General features: G+C 62.9%; 6 protein-coding genes across 6 annotated transcripts; 4 read left to right on the top strand and 2 right to left on the bottom strand.

Annotated features, from left to right (window-relative positions):
• Positions 1-3,720: 3,720 nt before the first annotated feature.
• Positions 3,721-5,283, top strand: PLICBS_002519 (uncharacterized protein; the record flags this gene model as incomplete). The annotated part of the gene is made up of 6 exons (XM_065600033.1): positions 3,721-3,752; positions 3,883-4,067; positions 4,130-4,305; positions 4,410-4,850; positions 4,916-5,205; positions 5,253-5,283. The coding sequence occupies 6 exons, from the start codon at positions 3,721-3,723 to the stop codon at positions 5,281-5,283; spliced, it is 1,155 nt and encodes a 384-aa protein (XP_065456105.1).
• An 856-nt stretch (positions 5,284-6,139) lies between these two features.
• On the bottom strand, positions 6,140-7,444 carry PLICBS_002518 (uncharacterized protein; the record flags this gene model as incomplete). The annotated part of the gene is made up of 3 exons (XM_018322207.2): positions 6,140-6,423; positions 6,497-6,837; positions 6,912-7,444. The coding sequence occupies 3 exons, from the start codon at positions 7,442-7,444 to the stop codon at positions 6,140-6,142; spliced, it is 1,158 nt and encodes a 385-aa protein (XP_018179687.1).
• Positions 7,445-8,801: 1,357 nt separating this feature from the next.
• Positions 8,802-9,215, top strand: PLICBS_002517 (uncharacterized protein; the record flags this gene model as incomplete). The annotated part of the gene is made up of 2 exons (XM_065600032.1): positions 8,802-8,897; positions 9,066-9,215. The coding sequence occupies 2 exons, from the start codon at positions 8,802-8,804 to the stop codon at positions 9,213-9,215; spliced, it is 246 nt and encodes an 81-aa protein (XP_065456104.1).
• Positions 9,216-9,404: 189 nt separating this feature from the next.
• PLICBS_002516 (DEAH-box RNA helicase prp16) lies at positions 9,405-12,341 on the bottom strand (the record flags this gene model as incomplete). The annotated part of the gene is made up of 1 exon (XM_018322204.2): positions 9,405-12,341. One exon carries the CDS (start codon positions 12,339-12,341, stop codon positions 9,405-9,407), a length of 2,937 nt encoding a protein of 978 aa, XP_018179684.2.
• A 304-nt stretch (positions 12,342-12,645) lies between these two features.
• On the top strand, positions 12,646-14,346 carry PLICBS_002515 (uncharacterized protein; the record flags this gene model as incomplete). The annotated part of the gene is made up of 2 exons (XM_018322203.2): positions 12,646-12,881; positions 12,942-14,346. 2 exons carry the CDS (start codon positions 12,646-12,648, stop codon positions 14,344-14,346), a joined length of 1,641 nt encoding a protein of 546 aa, XP_018179683.2.
• A 4,542-nt stretch (positions 14,347-18,888) lies between these two features.
• Positions 18,889-19,770, top strand: PLICBS_002514 (uncharacterized protein; the record flags this gene model as incomplete). Its single annotated transcript, XM_018322202.2, has 1 exon — positions 18,889-19,770. One exon carries the CDS (start codon positions 18,889-18,891, stop codon positions 19,768-19,770), a length of 882 nt encoding a protein of 293 aa, XP_018179682.1.
• Between the last annotated feature and the right edge of the window lie 926 nt (positions 19,771-20,696).

Here is a 20,696-nt window from a genome sequence, read left to right as displayed (position 1 = left end):
AGTGCAGGTATGGAGGCCCGGCCAGGGCTGCGAGCTGCGACATGCACGAACAACTTGACCGCGCTCACGACGCGCGGTGGTTTCGTGGCAAAGATGCAGCCTGCAGTTGAAACGCTGCTATGAACATACCCAGCCACGGGGTGCCCAAGACCACCGCCGTCGAGGGTAAGAGTTGAGTCAACGATATCGAACTGCCAGCGCCCTTGCCTTTGCGCTGCTTCGCGTGTTCCGTCGCCACAACGTGCGTGCACGAGTCGACGGGCCACCCAGATGAGACGAGCCACCGAGGCAAAGGTGCTGTCTGAGCCAAATCTAGAGCCAGAGACCTAGGCCAGAGCGAAGGCGCAGGGGCACGGCACCCAACGCCCCGAGACGGACGGAGGGGAGGCTCCTCGAGTCCCGTCCTCTTCGGCGCCGCGACCCAAAGCGAGTGATGTCAGTGTGCGTGGTAGTGCGACGCCCGGCCGCCAATGCCACCCCGACTGCCCCTTGGACGCCCCCTCCAGCCGCGAACCGTCCTCAGGTTTGCCGCCCGGGGCGGTCTGGACGCATTGGCGCGCGCCGTTTCTAGCTGGAAGCCGCGGAGGCAGGCAGGCTCCTGGGAGTGGCACGCGAAACGAATTTTTCTTCTTTTTTCACCTCTCTCTCTTGTCCCCTGATTCATGGCAATCGTCGACACCCGCTCACAGAGTCTTGCAGTACTTGGCAAAGCTTGGCCCGTGGCCGCGGCCAGACCGGCTCGTGGGCAAACGGGCAAGCTGACGGCGGGCCGGAAACGCTCTAGCTGCCATTGGCTTCTCGCTCGAACCGGGGGCGACGGTGACAGCTTGCAAGAGGTGGCGGGTTGACCCTCACACTCACCCTCTGTCGGGCCCGCCGATGGGGCAAGGTCAGGCCCAATGCGGAATCGAGCCTCGGGCTGGCGGTACCAAGGGTACCTACCTTATCGCATCATCAACTGCGCGCAGGGTTCCGTTCTCCAGAGTCTATCCTGTGTCATGCAGACGGCTGCATGCAGCGGCAGGTCGGGTTGACGAGAAGAGGCGGACAGACGTCATGAGCAGCTCGGCCCCTAGCTCAGGTATCATTGAGCTGCAGCAGGCCCGTGGAGCTCCGCTTCCAACGGCGGCGACCGCCTTGCCGCCAGTGCTCGTCTCAAGGGCTGGGGGGCTCAATTCCCCCTCCCCCCCAAAAACCCCGTCCGTCCGTCACGAGTGTTCCTTGCCCCAGGCGAGGCACGCCAGGATGCTACCTTGTACCAGGGAGCTTTCCAGCTCCACCCAGTACCGAGCCCACACTGCCGCCACGATTGCGCAAAGTACCACCAGAAACATGGGCGCTGCCCCTCCTGCCACGCCCTCCACCCTGGTCCCTTGCCACACACCACCTACCGGATGGAGCTGGAGCTTCGCAAGCTGACGACACAGATGCTTGGGAACTCGGTCGCGGAGCTGGGGAGAGCTGGCATGCATGACCGCTGGAGCTCTCCATGCTCGTTTGTGCGACCCTGCCATCCATCCTGCGCCCGCATCGTTTTCCCCGCCGCCTTTTGGGATCCGAAGCATTTGCCAGCCGCCATGCCGCCCACAAGCACAAGCGGGCACCCACGCCATCCCGTCCCATCCACTGACAGACAAGCCGGATGGAGCAGGAAGAAAAAGTCTTCCAGTTCGGTCGCCGACTCGTTGTCGGTCTGTACTAGCAATTGATTCGACCCGAGGCATGGCATGCGCCCCCACCACGGCCGTTCCGAGTCAGTGGGCGCCCGAGGGCTCGTCCTGTGACTTGCTGCCGGCCGTGCTCCAGCGTAAGACGCCTCGCCGGCGCTCTGGCCACTGGACCTGACTTGCAAGCTCCAGGCTGCTCCAGCCTTCTTGGCCAGGCCGCCGGCACCAGCGACGAACGGACGGGACGCTTGGGGTCTCGTCTCGTGCGCGCTAGCGGGGGGGCGAGAGGGAAGAGAGAGAAAAAAAAAAGAACGACGTCGCCGGGGTGGATGGACGGATGGATGGATGGATGGCAAGCTTGTGGCGGGGACCTCTGGCTGCTCCGCCGCCCGCATAGAGCTTCATCTCCGAGCTTCCCATTGGACGTGGCCGGACCCCTCCGGCGGCCCTTCCTCGCCAGTCAGTCACTTTTGGCGCAGGGTCAGAGGGTCAGAGGGTCGGAGGCACTGGCTAGCCTGCGCTCCGCTGGGGGTCTGCCGCGCTGGTGCCAGTCAGATGAGCGCCCAAGGCGCCGCAGAGCCGACCTAGCGAGTGGTAGTGGACGGGAAGCAGATCACCGAGGGCCCTGAACCATCCCGTCCCGGCGGCGGCGGCGAACGGCGGCGACAGGTAGCAGCAGCAACAGTAGGTGCAGCACCGCCAGCGCCTGTCGTCTACTCGTGGCTCTACTGTAAAACGCCCGCATTCCTCTTGTATCCGGCGCCGCAGGGTGCATCTCGTCCTTCACCGTCGTCGTCGCCGTCGCCGCCTCACGTCGCCAACTCACGGATCAGCAGCCCTCGTCTCGCCTCTCCCCCACCAGCTCGGGCGACGTGATCGAGACGGCCGCCTCTTGCGCAGCTCGCAGCGCCCTTGCGCCCGTTCCCTTTTGTCGCACATAGGACCTGAGACGGCAGGCCCACGAGACAGCTCGCCATCTGCCCGTCTGCCGTCTGCCATCGGCTAGGCGATTCGATCCGGCGCTGCGCGGCTCGATAACACTCGACACTGGCCATCGGCGGCTGTCCCTCGTGGAGGTAACAGCACATAGCGCAGCGGCGCATCCGCATTGCAGAGGCGAACGTGGGCGCATCTCCATTCGGCCAACCCGTCGTCGCTTATTACCTACCTACCTCGAAGGTATTTACCGGACAGCCAGCCGGCCGTCGCGGTCTCCCTACGTACCGAAACCCAAGGTGCGGAGAGCACCGGCATCGACCAGCACACGAGCTGCGCTGTGCGGCACCTCCAGGACCCCCGACCCTCTCGAGTCTCAAACCCAGACGGGGGAGGCGGAGCTCCAGTCCTGTGCTGTCCTGAGTCCTGACAGGTGCCCAGGTAGGTGCTGAGGTGTGTGCTGTGCACCAGGCGCCCGCTACTACCTACCTCACCTACCTTACCTGCCTTGCCTTGCTGCTGAGCTTGCTTGACATAAGCTCTCGGCGCCCGCTTATACACCTCGTGGTCGCCGTCCTCTTCCCTCTACGCCGCCATCCACCTAGCCTCCATTTTGACCTTGCATCGACACAAACCTTTTCCCCCGGCTCCCGGCGCGAACGCACACTCTGCCTTTTGTCCGTCGCAGCCAGCAGTCCCTAGGTCTCCTGGCCATTAAACTCTCCGTGCAGCATTTCGGAAGCCACCTCTGCAAATATCGACGACGACGTGCCCTTTGCCGCCCTCACTTAACGCAGTCGTGCTCCTTGCATCCGTCACCTACACCTCGGTCGCCCTCAGCCAACTCATCGTACTCGGCAATCCCGGCTTCGCTGCATTCTCCCGGGCAACGTCGCCGCCTTGCGATGCGAAAGCTCTCCGCAGCTTCTGCTTGCCCAATTGACCGACCGCCTTACTCAATCACATAGCACCCGCGTCGGAGCTGTCTCGCCTCTTCACCCGCACCGACCTGCTCCAGCGCATGGTGGGGTCAAGATGCCGCCACGCTCGTCCTTGACATCTTCCTTCTCAATCACAGACGCTACCAACGAAGTCGTCTGCCCTCTTCGCAATCAAGATGGCTCCAGCTGTCGCAAGCGATGTGTCGGCGTGAGTCTGCCTGCTCCTCCCTTGGCGCCGTATCAGCTCAGCTGCCCTCGTGCCCTGGCCACGACGTGCTCAGCTCCAGCTGCAATGACGCCGGCTCCTGCTCTTCGTGTCCCGATGCGGCTGCCAATAGGTCACTGACCATCTCACTCGTCGCACAGGAAAAGCGATATCGCTCCATGCAGGAGCATATCCGCCGCGCCCATCCTGAGCATTACATCCCCAAGCTCCCCGCGACCGAGGAGAGCTTCCTGCTCATGATCAGCTCCCCGCCCCAGGAGCGCCGCAACGACCAACCCCCATCATCTGCCGGACAGAGTTGGTCGCCCCCCTCCCGAGCACGCTGATGGAATGGTGAGCTGACCTGGCCCCCGCGACAGGCCTCAACGACAGAGGCAATTACTATCGTGACACACCGAGCAACCCTGGTACGCCGCGCCATAGTGATGAGTACACCACAAGTGGTGGTAACCGAATGCTGGGGGCAGCTCGCGCCGCCGCAGCTCTCGCCGAGCTTCACGGCATCAAGTCTGAGCGAGACGTTGACATGGATGGCGTATGACCCCCCCGCCCCCGCTGGTCCTATCGATAGCGTCCGATGGGCTCAGCCCTGCGATGAACGTCCGACCGCTGACACTTGGGCCTGGCCCATGACTCCAGGGCTACTATTCGGACTCGGATGGGCGGCGCATTCCTCGAAGCTCGATTGAGCTGCCTCCCCTCAATCTGTCTCACAACGACATCACCAGCGATCCGTTCTCTGGCGGTAGGCCACGCGAAATCCTCCCGTCGCTCATGGCACATTCGCCTCCCGGCCGCTCGTCAACCCTGCCCCCACTGCAGCGACCACTCGGCCAAAGTCGCCCTCGAAAGCAGTCGGTCTCGAAGCGCGGCCGCGAGCCTCACCACAAGAAAAAGAACTCGAGAGGGCAGAACATTGACCTCTTCCGCCGGCTCCAGAACGAGGAGCCGCCGCGCTACGGTGGCTTTGACCGGAAGGCTTTGTCTGCGGAACCGTCGGCAGACCGCGATAAGCGCTGGGCAGACCTGATTGATGCTGCCGCCGCTTCCGCCGCCGGCGACCTGGACGACCGCACTCCAGTAAGTTGATGCAATTGCCCAAACGTCCCTTGTGGTGTTCTAGAACCTGACAGTATCGCCCGCAGGTGCCTCAATCGCCCGTTTCTATCCAGCGAGGTTCTCTGCCGCCGTTCCAGCATCCGCAGCCAGTGCAACCGGCGAGCTACCAGGCCTCTCCTTTGCAGCAGGCACTCACGCCCCCGTCGTTCAACCAGGATGTTGCCGAACCCTTCCCGTCAGTGGAAAGCGGTGAGAGTGGCGATACCTTTCACATGGGCTCCCAGGGACTCTCGGAATCATCGCCGAGCTACGGCTCCTCGCAAAACATCCAGATCTACTGCGCGGCCTGCCAGGGAGTGTCACAGCTCAAGAACTCGTACGCATGTACCGAGTGCATCTGTGGGCTGTGTTCTACCTGTGTAGGTGTCCTCATGGCAGAGCAGGGAGCGCATAGGAAATGTCCCCGCTGTGCTACCATCGGCGGCCGGTTCAAGCCTTTTCAGCTCGAAATTAGGTGATATGACCGTCTTCTAGGATACGTTTTCTCCCGTCCATGTTCGCCTGCTTTTCCCGATGTCGAAACGAAAAGGCACGACAAAAAAAGGACACAATTTTAGCATCATCACTGGCGCCCCGGACGGCATCACGATACAGTTGCTGTTGTTTTCGCGCACGTTTTATTTTACACCGGGCGACACGCCTTCGACTTTGTTTCGGACCGTTCCACAACACATCCAGAGGCACTCATTTCGCTACGGACACCATGGCTGATGCTGGCCGGTCGGTTCTCTCTCTTGCGCGGTACGAAAGTACATATGGTAGGTTCTACTCCCGCTCATCTACACGGTGGCTGCTTTGGATACTGGCGTTCAGATTGGTTTTGACAACACTGCACTGGTTGGGTATTTTGAATAGGGCAGATCTTTTCCTCTGCCTGAGTTGGTGTTCTTTGGATGCTTGCTGGAGATTCTTTTTCTCACTCCATTGGGTCGTGGCTGAGGACAGTCTAATTATGGATGCCGTAACGTCTCTTTTCACGCCTCGTTTGGGTGCGTCACTACGTATTGCAATGAACGAATGCTTCAGGTACCTCGTGCGCCTCACGGGTGGGATGATCTTGATGCGGTGCAGCGTGTGACGCGGTGCGTAGTAACCAAAGTTTAGGTTGTGCCTCCCGGCCGGCGGGCAGTACATGCTGTTCTACCGAACGTCTCTTGTCTGTGAACACGGCTGCGACTGTTGCATTGCGAAACCAACCATCCAATCCTGCGGGCTGGAGCCCTGAGCAGACGTGGATCTGCTCGGGACATCTAGAACCTCTTGCCCGCCTTCTCCTTTTCCTGCTTGAGCAGGGCGTCGCGGACGGCGGCGCGCTGGTTGCGGCTGCCGCCGAGCTTGGGGCCCTTGAGGACGTCGCCCTGGGGCTGCTGCTGGCGCGAGGCGGGCTGGGCGGGCCGCTTGCGCTGGCGGCGCTGGGCCATCTCGTCGAGGTACTGCTGGCGGAACTGCTCGGCCATGCGGTCGTCGGCAGAGGTGTCATCGCCGGGGGCGGAGGGCCGCGGCGGCGCAGGGGTGGGAACGTCGTAGACGTCCACTGATAAGGTGCGAATGTTAGCTTCTCGGGACGGTGCGGAGAGAGAAGGGTAGGGCAAAGATGGATTACGTACGTCTGTTTTCGTGGAGAAACTGCTCGACGAGTTGGTCGCGCTTGATGTCGTCGCTGCCGCGCCTGTTACGGCCGCGGCGCGGCTTGGACGAAGGCCCGGCGGCGGCGGCCTTTTCGGCGCGCAGGCGCTGCGCCTCGTCGCGACGGTCCCAGACCCTGTCCGGGACCTGGACCTCGAGCAGCTTGCCGTGCTTGGCCGGCTGCTCCGTCACGGCCTTGATGGACGACGACGGGCCGGTACGTGACGGGACGTGGTGGGGCTCTTCGCCGTCGAGTGGATGCGACGCGGAGCCTTGCGACGGCGCGGTGCGGCTAGACAGGCGGGATTCTATATATTCGGTCCTTAGATGATTAGCACGCGGACAGGGAGGGACGGCTTTCGGGGGGCCGGGCCGGGCGTTGAGGCTGAGACGTACATGTGCCTGTCGTTGAGGGAGGCGACGAGGCCCGTCTGGTGGGTGAAGCGGTCGCCGATGCCGCGCAGCGACGGCCTGGCATCCTCGTCGGCCTCGGCGTTTGCGCCCCGGGGGACGAGCCCGCGCGATGACGACGAGCCGGGCCCTTCGTCGGCGGGGTGCGACGAGGACGCGAGGCCGACGCCCACGCGGGGGCGGGCTCTCCTGGCGTTGCGCAGGCGCAGGGCGGCGGCGACGGCGGACTCTTCCTGCGAGGAGGAGGACGAGGAGGCGGGCGCGGCGTCGTGCGCGTCGGGGCGAGGGCTCGCGGAGTCGGCCTTGGGAGGGGCGTCGCTGGTGGCAGTGAAGGTGGTGCTGCGTGGCGCGACGGGGGCGGCATCGTCATCGTCGTCGTCGGCGCGCTGGCGGTAGCCGATCTTGCGCTTCTTGGAGCGGAAGCGGACGGTCTCGGGCTCGCGCTCGGATTCGGGCTTGGTGGGCGCGGCGTCCTCGGGACGACGGGCGGCGCCGGCTGGTGAAGCTTCCTCCGCCATGGCGGGCGGGCACGCGCGGCGCGGGCGTCGAGCGGCTGTGAGAAGACGTGAGATGCGAGTAGCAGACTGGAGAGAAAGAGCGGCGCCTGGAGAAGGGCCGGGCTATGGTGCTGCCATGGGCGAGTGCGGTGGACGCGAGCGACGGTGGATGGGACGTCGGGGAGGCGTGTTGATGGATGCGTGGTGGTGGTGATGGCTGGCCAGAGGTGAAGAATTCCGAGGTTGACGTTTCGAGACGGCCCGGGGTGACTTGGACTGGCTGCCTGATACCTGGAGGCTGCCCGTCCGGTGGGTACTACGTACCTACTGGGCACCGTTCTACAGCCCACCTCACCTGCCGAGTGTCTAGGTGCCCTGATCCACCCGACCTCACGGGTGTTCGTACTGGGGGGCGGCTGAGTGCCCTGTCCAGGGCTGTTCCAGGTTGCTCCAGCCGCCGCCGCCGCCGCCGCTGCTGTAACAGCTCGCACTAAGGTAACCGTCCACCCCCGTACGCCGACCCAGTGGAGGGCATCTGGGCGGGCACCTTGACCCCGCGGAATGGAACGGGCGGCATATTGAGATGCGGCACGCGGCTCGCACGTGTGCGACGAGATGCCGCGCGTGCAGCAACACGAGGCGAGGCGAGGCTGCTCCTTTTTAGACAGGCAAACAGCAGTGGATGCTGTCGTTCTTGCTTGCTTGTAAAGAGTCAATTTCGGGGTCCTCGACTGGATGCACTGCTTTTCAGAGCCCGCGCGTCCCATGGCTGCTGCTGCTGCCCTGCGCCCGGCAAATGTGTCGGTACGAAGTACATCATGATGATGAGGGCATCCACCTCCCCGCCATAGGTACCTTAGGTAGGTAGGTAGCAAATGGCCGGGGCCCAACTCAACGTCTCACCTTTCGGCCGGGTTGAACCTCACATCTCCAAGACTCCCCTTCCAACGCCCACGGCAAAACCACACCGCGATGCCCCAACGGGTACGAACCACCTTTCCATTTCCCCATTGAGTTAAGCCCCCCTATCGTGCGTCACCACGGACTGACATCCGTGGCCCGCAGTTTTACTTTGTCGCCCACGGCGGCGTCGTGCAGGGTCAGTAACAGCAACCAAGATGAATGAGAACAAACCCATCGACACATCGGTGGGGGGGTTTGCGTGCTTGCGTGCTTGCTTGCCTGCCATTCTGTAAGACCTTTAAAACTGACGTCAGGCTCCGGTGCCACCACCCTCTGCAGGCGTTGGCTTCCGGTGCGTCTCTCTCATACCCTCTCCAGACGACATCTCTCAAGAATCAAATCGTCCGGGCCACTCTTTTACTCTAAATACCCAAGTGGTAGTCCTTCGAGGTAATAGGTTGACAGACTGGCTAACATGGCTTTTCGGGGGCGCCGCTGCAGGTACTTTACCAGGCAAAAGGCCCGCGAGTACGGCGTGACGGGCTGGTGCAGGAACACGACGGACAACAAGGTACGTTACCTTACGTTCACGTTGCGTTGCGTTACGTCTTCGTCGTCATACACTCGACGGGAACGGGGACACCACCACCAGCAGCGCGTGTACCTCGTGCTCGTACTCCAGACGGGGGGGAAAGACCAGACGGTAGCTAACCGGGCTTTGACGCGCGTGCGCGAGCAGGTCGAGGGAGAGGCCCAGGGCGAGGACGACGCGCTGCAAAAGTTCTTCAAGGACGTTGACGACGGGCCGCGGCATGCGCGCGTCGTGCAGCTCACCAAGGAGGACCGCGCGGTGGTGGAGGACGAGACGAGCTTCTCGGTGCGTCATTGAGACTTGAGGGCATAGAGCCCAGCAGCAAGCAATACAGTATCCGTCATCATGTCTTGTCTATTCCAAATGCGCGGCGCAGTTCGATCGACGCCGTTGCCTAAATCAAAACGCTGCTGCGCCGTTGCTACACAGAGGGCATAGGTAGAGTCATATATATATACAAGCCCGGCTGCTACACCATCACACTCATTAGAAGCCCCTCCCCCGTCTCTTGATGACGGGCTTCTTCACGGCCCCCTGCGTGACAAACTTCTTGCCGTCGGCGGCGGCGGCGCCCGCCTTCTTCTTGGTGGCGCGCTCCTCCTCGGCCTGCCTGCGCAGCTCCTCGCGGCGCTTGTCGTCGGCCATCTTGGCCTCAATCTCCATCTTGCGGTTGAACTCGGTCTCGGTGATGCGCTTCTCGCGCGCCGAGTAGCCCTTCTCCTTGATGGAGTAGAAGACGCCGCCCAGGTCGGCCAGCCAGTGCGGGTCCACGGCCGTCACCGTCGACACGTACACCTTGGACGTGAGCACGAGCTCGTGGTAGACGACGTAGTCGGGCGGGTGGCCCGCGTACAGCGCGCTCGTCGGGTGCAGCTGCACCGCCACGTTGGTCCGCAGGTTGATGTACTCGCCCGACCCCTTGTACTTGGCCGCCTGGTGGTAGTACCCCGAGCAGATGCACTTGCGGATCATGTCCCAGTCCATCCCGCAGCTGTTGAGCTGCATCTTCTGCATCTTGACGATGTCGAGCAGCTGCTCCCGGATCTCCTTGGCCCGCCGCAGCGACTTGGAGTGCAGGAAGTGCTTGATGCACCACCCGTCCGAGTAGCCGTTGGCCTTCCACGCCGAATACACCTGCAGGTATGTGAGGTGGTCCGACTCGTGCACCCAAAACTTTTCGCGCTGCGCGTCCGCCTCGTCCTGCCGCTCCTTGGGTCTATAAAAGACGTTTGGCACCGACAGCATCGACACGATGGTAATCATCTCCTCGCTGCAGCCGTACTCCTCGGCCATGATGAGCAGCTTGGCCAGCGACGGGTCCATCGGGAACGCGCTCATCTTGCGGCCCAGCTCCGTCAGCTCGCCCAGGTTGTCCAGCGCCCCCAGCGCCCACAGGTCGAACATGGACGTCGAGATGGTGTCTTGCGGCGGGGGGTCCATGAAGTCAAAGTCAAGGAGGTCCTTGACCCCGAGAGACTTGAGCATCAGCACCGTATTGGACAAATTCGTCCGCTGGATCTCCGGGATCGTCTGCAGGTACAGCTCCTCCTTGAACGCCTTCTCCGTGTACAGCCGAAACGCCTTGCCGGGCCCCGTCCGGCCTGCACGGCCTGACCGCTGCGAGCCGTTGGCCTGTGATATGGGTGTAATCTGCAGCGTATCCATGCCCATCTTGGGGTTGTACACCTTCATCTTGGAGTAGCCTGCGTCAACCACGTACTTGATGCCGTCCACCGTCAAGCTCGTCTCTGCGATGTTGGTCGCGACGATGCACTTTCGCACACCGGGGGCGGCGCGGTCAAAGATCTTGGCCTGTAGGTCCGCCGGCATCTGACTGTAAATAGGGAGAATGCTGAGTTTCGGCGGGTCATTGAGCGCGTCCAGACGCTTCTGGACAAGCTCGCAGGTGATTTCAATGTCCTCCTGGCCCGTCATGAAGACGAGAATGTCGCCCGTGTCCATGGACACGTGGATGGCCAGCACCTGCTGCACGGCCTGGTCCACGTAGTCCTCGACGGGCGACCGGTGGAACATGACGTCGACCGGAAACGTCCTTCCGGGGATCGTAAACTCAGGGGCACCGCCAAAGAAGTCGGAGAAGCGCTTGGCGTTCATCGTCGCCGACGTGACGATGAGCTTCAGGTCTCGTCTCCGCTGCAGAATCTTCTTGAAGAGCCCCATGAGGATGTCCGTGTTGAGAGCCCGCTCGTGCGCCTCGTCCATGATGATGCACGAATATCGGTCGAGGTCCGGTTCGTTGAGCGACTCTCGCAGCAAAATACCGTCCGTCATGTACTTGATGACCGTCTCGTCGCTGGTGACGTCCTCGAATCGGATCGAATAACCGACCGTGCTCCCCAGTCGCACCTCCATCTCATCCGCAACTCGCTTCGCCACGCTCATGGCAGCCACGCGTCTCGGTTGCGTGCAGGCTATCTTGCCAGTCTGGCCATACCCGTCCTCGTACAGGAACTGTGTCAGCTGCGTCGTCTTTCCAGAGCCCGTCTCACCAATAACGATGGTGACTTGGTTCTCCCTAACGACGCGCAGGAGGTCCTCGCGCACTGCAAACGCAGGCAGAAACTCTCGCTGCTCGCGCAGGGATTTGCTCTGGCTGAAGTCGCTGGCGCCCTCCCCCTTCTTCATGTGCTCCGAGAACTTGTTGCCCTTCTTCTCGTTCTTGGCTTGCGCCTCTTCCTCGGCGGCATAGGGCAAGGCGCTGTCTCCGTCTTCTTCCTTGGCCCCCATGATGTTGCCCAGGGTCGTGCCGGTGATGCTCGTCGCCTGCTGCGCCTGTCGCTGTCGCTCGCGCTGCTGGCGCGCCTCCTTGACCACCCTGCTTCCTTTTCGACTGAAGACGGCCATGTCGCTTTGGTAGTCCCGAACGGCGGGCACAGGCTCGAGCTGCTTCGTAAAGATGGTGCGGCCGTCGAGGAACGGCGGGCGCAGGTCGTGCACCAGCAAGTGAACGCGGGTCGCCTCCTCGTCATCAAAGTCGGACGCCATGTCTCGCCGCTGAGCGACGCCCGACACCAGCATCCGGTTCGTCTCCCATGCATCGTTCTCCTTCCGTCGTTGCTCCTGCCTGGCGTCGTAGCGGCTCGTCATCTTCTCTGCCCTGGCCGACTCCTGCTGCTGGCTCTCCCAGGCCGACGTCTCGTAGGACGCGAATGGGTTGTGGGTGTCGTCGCCGAGCGTGTGTCCGCCGAGCTCATCGCCGCCGTACCAGTCGCGATCCAGCAGCAGCGAGTCTTGGTCTGTCGGCTCGGGCTTGTCCGTCTCTCGCGGCGGCGTGGGTGCGTAGTGCGACTGCGCGCGCGGTGTCGAGCCTCGCGATCCGCTCTGGAAGCGGCCCTGCGGTCGCGCAGAGTCCAGCCTCCGCCGTTTGGGGTTGAACCCATCGTATTCCCTGTCGCCCGCCATCGTTGCGCGACCCTGAAGTGCGAGCGGATGTTGTGCAGGGCCGAGCTGGCAAAAGGGAAATGAGCCGCGGGTGGGCAGGAGTGTGATGATGGGGCGCTGGGAGCTTCGGCGTCACTCACTGGCGGCGAGGTTTTCCCGACCAATTTGGAGACGCGCCTTATCGATAAACCCCACCACCTGAAATTTTTGGGACGGCGCAGGAAGAATTTCTGGCGGTCGCGACGAGCCCAAGCCAAACACCAGGTGCCCGGCTCGAGCACGGCGTTGAAGACTTCACCCTCTGATACCCCAGCACGAGCCCGCCATGTCCATGATCACAGCGGCCCAATGGGTCCCCCGCGGCTTCGCGGCGCCCTTTCCCAAGAAGTACACGCTCGACGAGGAGGAGTACGGCCGGATAGCGGAGCTGGCCAAGCTGCAACTCGACGACGCCGAGGAGGACCTCAAGGAGGCGCAGGAGGACGGTGCCGACGATGCGAGCGAGGATGCTGCCGACGAGAAGATGCAGGTCGAGGACGAGAAGCCGAGTAAAGAGAAGAGGTGAGACACGACTCGCCCCGACGAGTGCGCGCCTGCAAGTCATTAACCCTGCCTGTCCAGCGCCGCCGCCGAGGAGGACGACGACGACCTGAAGGAGTACGATCTGGAGCACTACGACGACGACGAAGACCCTGCGCAAAGCAGCGCCCAAGGGATGAGCATGTTTGGCAACATCAAGTCGCTGGCCTACTACGAGTCGAACAAGGAGGACCCGTACATCACGCTGCAGGGCGAGGACGACGTCGACGACGAGGACCGCGAGGACCTGCAAATATTGGCCACCGACAACCTCATCCTGTCGGCCAAGGTGGAGGACGAGATGGCGCACCTCGAGGTGTACGTGTACGAGGACGACGGCGACAACCTGTACGTGCACCACGACATCATGCTGCCCGCGATCCCGCTCAGCCTCGAGTGGCTCGACCTGCCCGTGAGCAACGCCGGCACCGACAAGGACGCCCGCGGCAACTACGTCGCCGTCGGCACCATGGACCCGGACATTGAGATCTGGGACCTCGACACCATCGACAGCATGTACCCCAACGCCATCCTCGGGCAGGGCGCCAACCCGGACGCAGGCGCGGCCGGCGAGCAGAAGAAGAAGAAAAAGAAGAAGGGCAAGCGGGCCAACGACGAGTACCACGTCGACGCCGTGCTGTCGCTGGCCACCAACCGCCAGCACCGCAACCTGCTGGCGTCGGCGTCGGCGGACAAGACGGTCAAGCTCTGGGACCTCAATACGGCCAAATGCGCCAAGTCGTACTCGTACCACACCGACAAGGTGTGCTCCCTGGCCTGGAACGCCAAGGAGGCCACGGTCCTCCTGAGCGGCAGCTACGACCGTACGATTGTCGCGGCCGACATGCGCGCGCCGGACGCAAAGGCGCCGCGATGGGGCGTGGAGAGCGACGTCGAGAACGTGCGGTGGGATCCGCACGACCCCAACTTCTTCTTCGTGTCGACGGAAGGCGGCGCGGTTCACTATCACGACATCCGAAATGCCCCTTCCAAGCCCGAGGCGACCAAGTCCGTCTGGACCCTGCAAGCGCACGACGAGTCCGTCTCCTCCTTTGATGTCAACGGCGTCATCCCCGGCTTCATGGCCACGGGCTCTACCGACCGAACGGTCAAGCTGTGGAACATTTCTCCGACGGGCCCGTCCATGGTTGTGTCGCGCAACCTCGACGTGGGCAAGGTGTTCGCGACGACGTTTGCGCCCGACCCCGAGGTGGCGTTCCGGCTCGCCGTCGCGGGCAGCTCAGGGAGCATGCACGTCTGGGACACGAGCACGAACCCGTCGGTCCGCAAGGCGTTTGCGCAGAGGGTGCCGGAGCCCAAGGACGGGGCTGAGGACCGGCTGATTGGCGTCGACGACGACGACAGCAGCTCGAGCGACGAGGAGGAGGACGGCGGCGTGGAGGCGGCCGCGGGGCAGGACGAGGATGACTCCATGGATGAGGACTAGCCAACGGGCCATGCACGCACCGTACGACCTTCCCTGACCGGATATAGCAAAAGGCCATTGGAAGCAAGCCCCGTCGACGCAAACGACGCCGGTAGGCGAATGCACGACAGAATTAGACGATCGTCAGTGGATCATGCATATACTGTTTGATACACCAAACCCCCCTGCACGCGGAGCCCATGAGAAGATGTGCGGCGCAGCTCCGAATGAGTATACTCCGTATGGAGAACCGAGTATGTACTCGCATGCATGTACGGAGTACATATGTGCGTACGTAGTCGGTTGGCCGCAGGGCCTTGATTGAGCCAACGTTTGTTTCAAGCTCGCAGACGATGCCAAGGATATGGGAGGAAGCCGGAAGGGGACGTCAAGATGACATGTGCGGCATCTGTGTGAGATAGAGAGGGAAGGATGACGACGCGAACGGGCCGCGTGTGCGCCGGTAGTACAAGTACATGCGTATGTGCGTTCACGTAAATTGAAGATGTCGTCGCATCAGAGCAGAGGGCGGGCCATGCGGCTCCTCCACGACTGATTGATCCTTGACGAGATTGACACGCGCCCCCCTGCGGCGAAGCAGACCTGCAACGAGCGACCCGTGGTACTGCCTTGTCCGGAGCCTACGAGTATACATGCTGCTGCCGCTTACAACCGGGGAGGGTCGCACTCACGTGGAGTTGGGGTGGCCCAGGAGCCACCTTATGCTTTTCCATGAAGATGAAACGAGGGGTCGGTGGGATTGCCTACTCGTATATTACGGAGAAGGGACGAAACTCGGCCATGCGTGCGCGCACGTGCGAAAACAAACAAAGAACCACGGTTCACCTCGGACGAAAGCAGTAGCAGCGACGAACTCGGGGATCGGGAGGGAGCAGGGCATCTCGCGGCCCTTGGTGTCGCGGAGAAGGTACCTGCGTCGCTCGAGCGCTCGTATAAGTGACCTTGCCGCAGGTACTTTTCGGCGCAACAGCCGCGTTGTCGAAAGAGCCATGGCCGCCCGGAGGGTCCTGATCTTGGGCGTTGGGGCCAGATCTGGGTCCAGAAAACCCACGCCTCCGGCTTGGCGCTTGGAAAGGGCCACGCACTCAGTGACGGTCGAGAGCCGGTAGCACGAGAGACGGTTCAGAGGCTCGTCGCCGACATCTCGATCCAGGCCACGTCCTCGGCGCGGAACCTCGGAAGCGCTAGCAGAGAAGGCCTTCCAGGCGAGGCTTCACCAAACCGCAACCGCCGCAAGCAAGACGGAACTGGCGGCCTATCGCGGCAAGTCGCTGTTTCGTCCCAAAAATAAGGAAATGGACAGGGTCGGTCGCCATGTTGTTTGCCTCTGGCGATAGCCGTCGTCTCACGTCGGGAGCGACCCCTGTGGCGGCGCCGGGCTTGCGGGGGCATGATTGGCATGGGATCGCAGCGATCAACTGGGATCCGGGCCAGGGATCCCAACTGGCGCCACGCTTGCGCAAGGTACCGGTGCCTGAAACCGAGCGGACAGTCGACGGGGCCAATGGCAGCCTGCGAGTGATGTTCTCAAGCAGCCCATTCGGAGGGGTGGACGCCATCACCGCACGGCCAAACAGGCCAGTCGAGGAAGGACACTGCCTGGACTGTGGACGGCGCCCCGGCCAGGGTCAATAGCCGGCGAGTCTGCGACAGGGCCTGGTCGCTTCCTGGTAGCCTCGCCGGTCCAGTGCCCTGTGGCCCACGACGGCGGTCGGCCTCGGTGCTGTGTTGCTGGAGAGGCCCCCCTAAACAGAGTTGCGAGTTGCGTCTGAACGGGGGCACAGTTCGAGCCGCACGGGGGAGGTATGTTGGGGCTGCTCGTACGAGCACCGCACGAACGAAACGAGCGCAGGCGACGCAAGGCAAACGCGCGAGTACGAGGTACACCTGGTACCGAACCTAGCTGCCTTGCCTACGTGTCGGTCGCAGAAAGCGCCAGCAAAGTTGGGCGACGGGCGAACCGCTGAGTCGGGCCTGGCGTGACCAACAAGAGTCAGCAGCCAGCAGTGAAGCGATGGCGTGCCATGCAGGCGCTTGTGAGCACTGCACTGACCGGCCAGCCGGTCGGGTCGCTCGATGGGGGCGAACCCAAACCAAAGCGCCACGAGCATGTGGAGCGCGAAGGCGACGGCGACAGCGACGGCGAGTCGGGTGCATCGCGTTGGACGAGGTACTGTTCGACAGCCCTGCGCGTCCTGCGGGCGGGACTCGTACCTGCGGCAGGGCATGCAGTTCTCTGTTGTACTTCGTACCGCCTCGACGCGACCGGGATGATCCGCGGGCTGTTGCTTTGCTTGCACTCGGCTGTTTGCTCTGTCCGTCATTTTGCAGCCTCGTTTACTCCAAATACCTTTTTGCTTCTTTCCTTCGCGGAGAGCGGTCCAGCACCCGGCCGTTGAAATTGTCGCAAGAGATGGAATCAGGCCACGGCACGCAGGACTCGACTCAAAAGCATGGCAGAACTGCTGAAGGGGAAAAGCAATGGCGAGCCGCCGCCCGCCGGAGGAACAAAGAAGAGGGGGAGGAAAAAGACTTTTTTCTCGCGCGCGGTGGGACCTGCAGAAGCCCACCTGCACGCTTTGCCCCTGAGCGGGCCGGAACGCCAGGGCCTGTGATTGGCGCGTGCGTGACGGCGAAGCGTGCGGTTCGCCGGCCGAGGTGGATCGATCCAATGCATTGGCCCATCCCGCCCACTCGTTGGGGCGCGGTCGCAGGGCGGCAACCCCCTCGAGCACCTCCCTCCAGCGGCCACTCAGCGGTCGACGCAGTCGGAGCCAGCAACCACTCACCGTCGGCCGCCCGCGCCCAGGGCCTGGCGAATCGCCTGAGCCTGGCATGGCACCCTCCAGTTGGCGATGGCGCCCACGCGCCCCATTCATCCCCCTACAGGGGTGCTCCCTCCTCCCGGGCGCCGTGCGAGGCCTGAAAGGCTTGGGAGTGCCATAACGGGCCAAGGGGACGAACCCTGTGAGGGGCCCGCGCCCCGGAGGATCCAGCGAGGCCAGCCAGCCGGCGACGCCCAAGAGGAAAAAGGGCAAAGACGGGCCTGAAAGGTGTGGAGGGAAGTGGAGCCGAGGATAGGATCGGAAAGGTCCACCGGCGGAGGACACCACCACCATCCCCATCACGCTGAGGTGACTGTCACCAGCAGGCGCAGGCGCAGGCGCAGGTGCAGGCGGTACAAGTTGACATCCACGAGATGGTGGGAGGGGAGGGGACAGTGCCGTCCGTGTACTTCGCCAGGTACCTGAGCTGCTCGGAGTACAAGCGCATCCGCCCTCCTCCTCGTCGTCCTCCTCCGCGTCCTGCTCCTGCTTGCCCTTCCCGCCCCCCGTGCGCCCACGGCAGCAAGCTTTCGCCTCTCCGTCCATCGAGCCACCTCTTCCTCCCTCTCCTTCATCACCAGTTTCTCTTCGTCCGCCTGTTCGTGAGCGATCCCGCGCCCAGCTTCGCGTCCGTCACTCTCTCGGCCGTCGCCTGCGCCATCTCACCCTTCGACACTCCTTGACGTACAGTATTCGCTTCTCAGTATTTTCATCAGTCTCAATCTTGCGTTGACGCAACCCACACGCCGCCGGCACATACCAAGTGCGACAGAAAGACAGACTGGCAGACACATCGCCTGCCATCGACGTTGACCGTTCCCTTTACCGAGATTTCCGCCTCTGTTGCACCCGCACGCTCCCGCCTCGGCCCAACCCCAATCTCCCCAGGCCCGTGCTGCGCAAACGACTTCATTTCGTTCCGTCTTGTTCATCTCGTGGCATCTCCAGCCACTCGGTCGCCCTGTGTGACGCATTCCTGCCCCGAGGGCGAGACCAGACCCTTTTTCTGATCCGAGGCCGTCGCTCGTCTTGGCCGCAAGCAAACGCCGGCGACCCGTGTCTCACAACTCGCACACTCTGCCAGTCGACCAGCCAACTCGGCCGTACCAACCAACTACCGGCTTCCGGCTCATCGCCGCCCCCGGCACTGTCAACCATCGACAAGAAGCGGTGCGACGACTGCATCGGGCAGTCCAGTCTCGTGAGCAAACAAGGCTCGTCGTCGTCGTTGTTCCTCCACCACACGCCAGACGGACAAGACGCCTGCGTCCTTCTCGGGCTTCCCCCACACACTGATAACTGGTCGACCTGCTGCCACTTTCAGTCAGTCCGCCTCAGTCACCTTCCCGCTTCAGCCTTAGGCCCGACGCTCTGGTGACCACCCCCCGGCGACCACCAGCAACCACCACGACTCCCCTCTGGCTGTCTGCAACGTTCCCCAACGTGGCAGGCTGGGGTGCATATCGCTTCCAGCACCGCGTCTCACCTTTATAGTCGCGGGCGTGACCGTCTGCGTCCGGTCCTCGACGTCGCTTGACGGTGACGGATCGTGACCCCACCGCGCGCACACTCTCGCCTTGGCCTTGAGTGACGTGCAGCGTTGCAACGCACCTTTTTGATTTCAAGTCAAGAGCACTGGCCTGCTCTCGCATCCGTCCTTCCTTACACCTGGCTTCTTCTCCTCAATACGCCTTCATCCTCCTCTCACACAGCAACCATGTCGCTTGCGCGCGCATTCACAACTCGCCGCCAGCGGTCGAGCAACGAGCTCAACGCCGACGGCAATGCTCCCCGGCGAAGCAACACCACCGCCAAAGGCCCGATCCTCCGCCACAAGATCTCGGCCCCCGTCCAGCTCATCCACACGACAAACATGTTGTCATACAACGCCCCCGACCTGCCAAAGCCCTCGCGGAGCAGCTCCACCAAGACCAAGTCGGACGAGGAGTCGGATTCCGCCACGGTCGACACGACTCCCCCGACCAGCCCGGACGTGGCCCCGGGCGAGCGGTGCTCGTCTCCCGTCCCGAACCACCTGACGTCGTACTTCAAGGCCCCGGCCAAGACGATGGACCGCAGCGGCACCGTGTCGCCTCCCCCCGCCATCCCGAAGCGGTCTCCGTCCCACACCAAGAAGAACTCTTACGACGCCATCGCCCGATCTCGCTCCGTCTCGCGCATGTCGCGGGATTCTGAGCACTCTACGTCGACCAAGGCCGGCCAGCCCTTTTCGCGTCCTCCGTCGACGTCGACTCGGGCATCGTCGGCCTCTCACACGTCGACGCCCGTCTCGGCGCAGAAGCAGCAAGCAGCCGCTCCTCCGCCGCCGCCACCTGCGGCACCAACGACATCGTTCCAGCAACTCATGGCAAAGGACCAGCATCCGTTCGGCCAGGAGCTCGCGCAGGTGACGGAACTGGCAGAGGAGTACAGCGCCGGAAGCTCCCTGGACACCATCGACGAGGAGCAGCAGTACCTCGACTCGCGAGGGCTCGTCAAGCTGAGCGCTGACGACTACCTGGGCGCAATCCAGAGCCTGACAGCGTCGTTCTTCCCCGAGCTGAGGAACGCCGTGCCGCCCGCTCCTCTGTGGATCTAAAAGGGGGGCGATGCGGTGAAAAGTACAAAGACGGCCTTGGCGTCAAAGTTCAGCTGTACATATTCCCTGGACACGCTCCGCGAGTTTGCACCGAAATAGGTCATGTCGAGGTTTACGGGTTCTCTTATTCAGCTTGGGAGCGGGCACGGCAGATGAGTGGGTTTACAGATACCAGCCTCGAGCGGGCTGGCTCTCGTTGGGCACAGACAATTTCTGGGTGATTTGGGCGGCGTTTTAGAGGAATTGCAGGGGACACGAATACGTGTTTGACGATGTAAATTCCCTTTATGACTGTGGATATTTGGAGCCGGCCACTTGGATGGCTGTGAATGAGTACATACCAAGTTACATGCACTTTACGAGGTACCTGCCGTATGAACGCGTCGGACCGCTCCGCCGTGATGTGGCTTTGGACTTGTGTGTGCGAGCGCGCCAGCAATCATCAACGTCAGCGGCACTCGGTCTGATGCACACGGGCTCGAAGGTTCCCGCGCGCAGCGTGTCCTGGGCTCCATCCCGACCAAGGAAGGAGGAGGCGCCGCCGGCAGACGGCACCCCGGGCGAATGTCACCATCCACGGCGCTGCCTCCGCGCGGCCGGCCGACGTCCCTCCGCGCGGGCAGCAGCCCACCACTACCTAACCACTGCGACCCGTGGGTGGCAGATGGCAGGCTGGCAGCATGCCGAGCAGCGGGTGACCCCCGCCGTGATGATGCCACCGGCAGAGGGTGCAGGCGGCGCCAACCTACCAAGGCATGCACACCACGCACCCACGGCCACGGCCACTACCACTACGTACTTGTCGCTACCGCCGCCACCCATCGCCCACCGGATAGGTGCTTGCCTTAGGTTGTCATGCGGTCGCGGCGGCGGGGGGGCGTGCTGCGCTCGTCGGCGTGCATACATACCTGGGTAGGTACTGAGCT

Source organism: Purpureocillium lilacinum (assembly GCF_023168085.1).
Source record: "Purpureocillium lilacinum CBS 284.36 DNA, scaffold_2, whole genome shotgun sequence".
Lineage (NCBI taxonomy): Eukaryota > Fungi > Ascomycota > Sordariomycetes > Hypocreales > Ophiocordycipitaceae > Purpureocillium > Purpureocillium lilacinum.
The sequence above is the reverse complement of the archived record's forward strand: the minus strand, read 5'-3'. Positions and strand labels throughout refer to the sequence as shown.